General features: G+C 41.8%; 1 protein-coding gene across 1 annotated transcript; it reads right to left on the bottom strand.

Annotated features, from left to right (window-relative positions):
• Positions 1–1,422: 1,422 nt before the first annotated feature.
• mchr2b (melanin concentrating hormone receptor 2b) lies at positions 1,423–5,875 on the bottom strand. Its single transcript, XM_008288200.1, has 2 exons — positions 5,448–5,875; positions 1,423–3,195 (listed from the first exon to the last, which is right to left on the bottom strand). Exons 1-2 carry the CDS (start codon positions 5,849–5,851, stop codon positions 2,556–2,558), a joined length of 1,044 nt encoding a protein of 347 aa, XP_008286422.1. The 5' UTR covers positions 5,852–5,875; the 3' UTR covers positions 1,423–2,555.
• Between the last annotated feature and the right edge of the window lie 840 nt (positions 5,876–6,715).

Genomic DNA, 6,715 nt, shown 5'->3' with positions numbered 1-6,715 from the left:
CCATCTTAAGTTGTGACACGAAATCACTTGAGGGCCAAATAAAAGGCAACACAGGCTCCCTTTTAGAATCTGGGATCTCAACCGCAGGATAAAATCCACTGGACACCACAGAAAAATCCTTTCCAGCTCGGTTCAAATCATTTACCAATAAGTACCACACAAATCTGCACAATATCAAAACACCACAAAAGTTCCACAGAACATACGGCTCCAGGGCCCAGATGGTGACTGATTTGAGGAAACACAACACACAGAAGAGTGATGGAGGAGTGATCTGTGCACAGGACACACTGTGTGTCACATTTTACTGCCTGAAAATACAGCAACACTTTACAATACGGTGCACAAAAATGTGATTAGCTGCTGAGGAATGAGTGAGGAGGAAACAAGACCGACTTAATAATTAACGAATGTACTCTGTCTGGCTTGTTACTGAGAAACAAACCGTACACTCGGCTGAACCGTGTCCTTGTTAGTTTAACACCACCAAACTACACTTTAACATAAAAATAGTAAAGAAGACACAATTACTCAGGATGATAGGCGACTAGTTAGTGACGAATGACTAGTAGTTTGTGCTGTTCGGCTGCTGGTTTAGCGGTAATCAGAAGCCTGAAGATAGTGATGTTACACCTAATCGTTAGTCATCACTAACGGTTCATTACTGCTGTCTGATCTCTACTCGGTCATCCACCATACAGACCTCAGTTCAATCCACTAACTGCTTCATTAACTATCAGGTCGATGCCGATTCGTCCCTCACTGACTCCTCTTTGTCACCATAAACATTTCAATAACGCAGACTTTCTTGTACATTTCCTGTCATTTTTTCCATTATGCACACATACAGTACAATCAGGCAAATAACACTGATGTGAGAAAATTACCTCCATCATGCTGTGTTTGTCCCACAATATCACTGCATGTGTCCTTTGAGCTTCTTAAAAAAAAAAATCCTTATCACAAAAATACACTTTACAGCCACAATCTGACTGAGATAATAAATGTACACAACAAAAAGAACATCTCAAATTAGGACAGTCGTCACCCCATAAATCAATATATAGCATCGACATCATTAAATAGTTTCACCAAATATCCTGCACAGTAAAAAAAAAAGTTTTTTTTTTTTTTAGAAGCTCTCTTTCCGTTGACCTCCGGCTGATAACAGGACAGCGGTGGCGAGGCGTGTAGCTCAATTATGGTTATAGCAGCTCAGCAGGCTTAAGGACGGGGATAAATAAGAAGAAACGAAGCCCTGAATGCCTGATGAATAACATTCTGGAAGCCGCCCATAAAAACTGTAACCACGGCAGGCCTGCCTTGATATTCTGAAAGATTCATTGTGGTGGGACGTTTATTTATTTATTTTTCTATCAATGTCACATGTGTTGCATTTTCCACCATTTTGAGGCGTTGGTTGTTTTTGCAGAGTCCAGGAACAGCAAAAAAAAAAAAAAAACAACTCACACTTGGAATCCGCAATAGACGAAAACTCTCTTTAAATACGACATTTACGACAAACACATTTCATCAAAACTGTGTGCTAACTGTTCGCATCCGTTATTAGCTGCACGCCAGTCGTTAGGGAACACTCGTGAGATACAGCGCTCTGTACAGCAGTCAGCCATCTGCAATTATGTTAACAGACTTTAAACATGCCGACTGAGAATTACTAATCCAAGAAAAACAAACAACTGTGCGGTTTCTCTGATGTCTGACGACCGTGAAAATGCTGTAAAAAATTACATTTGCTTGTCATATCACAATCATACGGCACAAAGGTTTACCGTTTGTGGCCATGGGTGATACGTGGTTCACTCGTGCTTTATACAATGATTTAAAAAATAATTAAATTTGGGTTGTCAGAGTGTGAAAACTACCACTGCCTGGTTTTCACCCACAAATGCAACCCTTTAATTAATTAACTGTAACAACTCAAAGTGGGAAACTATAAAGGACTACAAGCATTTATAACTGCTTTATTACAAAAATGGATAAATGCAACTGCTCATAGCTGGTCTATGGAGTAACTTATGCATTATTAAAGCAACTGCAAATCATACACCCCTGTATAAAATGGTCATTTTTAGAAAGTTGTCTCGGTGCAGTTCATCTGTTCAGTCTAAATAATCCATCAAACAACTCACGCAGTGGAATTAAGCTTCACCATGAGCCCTGTGGAAGCTGGCAAACGCTCTCACTCCCACCTATAGCGAAGGCATCACAACATTTCACGCCCTCAAATGTTTGCCTCTGATAGATCTCACAAGCTGCACTTCGGTGTTGTCGCAGAGCAGCGTGACGCTGGGTGTAGCCGATGTTTGATAAAGGTTAATGAAAGCTCCAAGTCCCAAAGACAAACGAATCACATGACCTGCATTTTATTTGGTTGTTTTTTTTTCAGTAGTGGAGCTCATGTTTCAGGGTCTTTTTTTTTACGTGGTATCAATGTTTTTCAAACCTATTTATATTTTAAAAAATGGAAAAAATCACTTCACAGGCGTCACCATTCGTTCGAGCTACTTCCATTAACTTGTGTCTGTAACTTCCGATTAGATGACGGTGCAGCGATAGTTGGGGTCGTTCGTCGTACTGGAACCGTCCGTTTTGACCACCGTGACCTTGGACGAGTGCTGGGAGCTGTGCAGCGCGTTCCGGCGGCACAGACGCTCGCGGTAGTTCTGGGCGAAGATGAGCAACATGAGCGGGTTGATGCAGCTGTGGGAGTAGCTGAGGCAGATGCTGATGTTGTAGGCGTAGATGAAGGTGATGGTGGGCGTGTTGTTGCTCAGGTTGATGACCTGGATGACGTGGTACGGCGACCAGCAGATCAGGAACAGGGCGATGACCATCAGGACCATCTTGGTGGCTCTTTTGGCCCACACCGACTGCTTCCGTTTGACCCGGCGGATGGAGCTGAAGACGTGGTAGAGGGTCAGCGAGTAGAAGGTGCTGATGATGATGAGGGGGATGATGAAGCCCAGGATGGATTGGTAGAGAGTGTACCAGTACATGTCTTCAGGCCCGTCCAGGTACATCATGCAAATCTCCAAGTGCTGCCTGCGGACCACCTTGGCGTATATCATGACCGGCACGGTGAGAAGCAAGCTGCCCAGCCACACCAGCAGGTTGATGATGATGGTCCACTGCACGGTCCTCTTCTCCGAGCTCGGGTGGACGATTGCGATGTACCTAAGAAGAAGAATTCACTTTTTAAAAAGACGCAAACAATGAAAGCAACTTTGCAGAAGTGCATGTCATAAAATTTGTTTTAGTTTTGCTTTAAGAGGTCATTTTCATCCCAGACAAGCTCAGAATCAAATCAGGCGAGAAGAGGATGATGAAACCAAGCGCCATGTCAGAGATACGCTCTCAATATATTACGTGCTCGGTAAAGTGATGGATGCACTGACAAATTAGTATAATTTGGTCAGGGTGACTTAGCAGAAGAATATAAACACATTTCCCTTCGGATTTTTTGCTTTTAATTGTGCTTCAGTTTGAGGAGCTGGGAAAAAAAAATAATCACTCTGTCACCGCTTACCCCCCAAGTGCCATTTAAGTAGAGCAAATTACATATTTCCAGTCGCTGTTTTATGTTACTCTGTTTGTTCCCGACCTGTCTGGTGACATTTAAGGGGCGTGAACGCGCCCGCATCCTCGCAATTTTCTCCTGGACTTCCTGCAAAATTGCAATTATCCGTTTCTATCAACAGTTGAGCGTTAAGACCGTCAAGAACAAGACTTGCTGTTCTCATCTGAAGCAAGAAAAATATATTATTAGTGCGTCTTCTATTAGTAACCAGTGTGTGTAGATACAGAGTCAGGCCTCTAGCTTCAGTTAAATATTGATACGACGACAAACCTAAACCTCAGTCTGTCGCAACAACAAATATTTTATACTCTGTTTTTTTTTACACCACAGAGGGATGAACTGTCTGATTTAAGGATGTAGACGAACACCATGTTACAGCCACAGAGAGCATCTGTTTCTAGATGTTTATTCCAGCAGTCTAGACTCTCTAAAATAAAACACACTCTACAGCGTGTACTGGTAGACGCTGGCATGTTTCAAGTTTCTCTTCAGCAAATGTTTTTCCTTTTGTATTTAGCTCCGCTGCGACTTGGAAACAAGATCGCGTTGATATCCGCAAAACTCCTGTGAAATGAAATTCTCCAGCAACTGAGATTAACCGGTGGAAGCAGAAATAACTTTTTGATTACAACCGTGTCTTTGTTGGCACCACCAGAGAAAAAAAACAAAAAAAAACCCACACTAGCTTCAGGTTGTGATGTCCCTAAAGACAGATTAGGAGAAAATACATGGAATTAGCGAGCAGATATATGTTTTTTTAATAAGTAGAATTTGGCAACAATGATGTTAGAAATTAACTTTATCGCCGTGACTACATTCTGTGCTCCTAAACAAATAATTAGAAAGAAATGCGATTTGGATTTTATAGGACTCAGGGGTGACAAGAATCATTGGAGCTGTTAAATGGAAAACTCTAATCACAACAGTTTGATTTAATTAAGGCGGCAAATAACACATGTATTCAGCCCAGTGAAAGGTGTTTGTCACACAAACTATTTACCTTTTTGTGCTTTTCAAACCTTTTATTGTGAGACTTTGGGTTCTTTGTTTGTTAGGCATTAGTCTCTTAGTTTTATCTCCTTTCGACATCAGTTTGCAGCCCACAATTACTTGCTTTGAGTTTTTCAAAGAGCTGGGTTTTTTTTAGTATTTGCTGCAAAAAAAGAAACTTGAACTGAGATGATTGATAAATTTTCAAGGCCAAATACCATAACTGACTAAATGAAAGTAACAAGACCACTGCTGGCTGTTATGGGGCTTCTAAAGGATCATTTTCTGAACATTTAGTTCTGCAACCAGCAGGTCTAATGATCCTATAGAAATATATGATGTGCTTTACAGCACAGATGTGTGACATTACGGCCCTCCTGGTCCAGATATTACCTTCAAATGGAGATGTTTATCAGTTCAACATGTGGCATAAGGACTCATTTAATTGTCTTGAATGCATTCAGATCATAAACACCACACGTGTAGCATTTATGCAAGGGAACAGTGTGTCTTCATGGACTGTTAAAGAGATGATTAACCCACTCAAGTGCTACATTTTCAGATGGAGAGGGATTTGTGATTGGGATTAGCTGCTTTAAAAGGGTGGCAACTTTATTGTACAAGCAGTGAGGCTGGGCATTTATGGATTTCTGTTTGTAAACTCAAACATCTGTGATTAAAGTTGCAAAAATAGATTAAAAATGAAAGAGGTAACAGGGAAAAATCTGCACTTTTAACGAAGTTCTTTTAGGATTTCTGTTAACCTATGTGCACATTTTGTTAACTGAAACACTAAAAGCGTTCAACTATTTCCAAGAATTGACAGCACATCTGTGGAATGAATTGATTTAAGACTTACCGGTCAATGCACAACACAGTAACTATTCCCACTGTGGTAAACTGGTTGCTCACATCCACCACCACTACCGCCTTACACATGAAGTTTCCGAAAACCCACTGTCTGTCCCTGACCAGCTGGTGGATGTTGAAGGGCATCACAAGCAGGAAGAGCATGTCTGCAATCGCCAAGTTGAGCACGTAGATGTCCGAGACCATCTTCTTCTTGCACGCTGCCACCGCGTAGATCACCAGCCCGTTGGCTATAACTCCAACCGAGCACAGGATGCCATAAATCGAAGGGAAAATGTGCATGAAAGTGGTGATGTCGATGTGGCTGTAAGGCGGTGCAGTTGAGTTCTGACATGACTGATCAGTAAAGTTGTATGTCTGGTTATTTTTGCACAGCACGCCAGTGTGGTTCATCTTCAGATCCTTTTTTAAAAAATCGCCTCGGTGAGGTTGGAACAGAAGCGCACAGACCGTGCGCTCTCCAGCCGGCGTCTCCTCTCCAAACTTGTGGTGGCAAAACTTGCGCGCTCTCCAAACGCGCGTATCCTCTGCCTTGACTTGGAGCAGGCGTGGACTTGCCCCACTTTTTACACGGATTATGTGATGTATCCACAATCCAATCAAGGCTGACTGCATGAGCAGTGACGCCCCCTCCTCTGTTTTTATCTGTGGGAGCGAAACTCTGACCTGACTCTTTAGCGCGCGCATCTGCTGTGGCTTCACCAAACACAGTGCGAGACTCAGCAGGCGCTGTTCCCTCCCTTTTAAGATGATTTCAGGTGTCGTGTAATAGGAAAAGCAAATATATTTAAAGCCCTTTAGCTGACAGCAGGTCCTGGGAGGTAAACATTTAGTGATGCTTCTTGATGCAGCTCTTGAATAGAGGCTTTCCATATATTGAAACACTGCTGCATGTTTTGAAAAAATGCAAAGATGACAAAGACTTTTATGTTCAAACTTGAAGACAGCAAAGTGGTGGAATCAATAAGGCTCCTGATACCTCTATCAGGTTAGTTCAGATGCTTTAAGGCACTAAGAAGATGAAATAGAACAAATGTGAGTTGCTTTCAGAAGACAAACACCGCTGAGCCACTTCTTGTTTCAGCTGCACTAAAAAAAAAATGTGACTCCTTTTTGCATTTCACTTAAATAACACATTTCCAGAGGCCCTTTTAACAGTCTCCTTTTCTTTTTTTTTTGTTCTTTCAAAATTATGATTGGTTTCAGTTTTAAGAAACTACAGTAATTCATCCCGTCTTTACCAATTAAGTTTTTTGA

Source organism: Stegastes partitus, unplaced genomic scaffold, assembly GCF_000690725.1.
Source record: "Stegastes partitus isolate 25-593 unplaced genomic scaffold, Stegastes_partitus-1.0.2 Scaffold546, whole genome shotgun sequence".
In the NCBI taxonomy this organism is placed as follows: domain Eukaryota; kingdom Metazoa; phylum Chordata; class Actinopteri; family Pomacentridae; genus Stegastes; species Stegastes partitus.
This window is presented reverse-complemented; position numbering and strand designations above follow the sequence as displayed.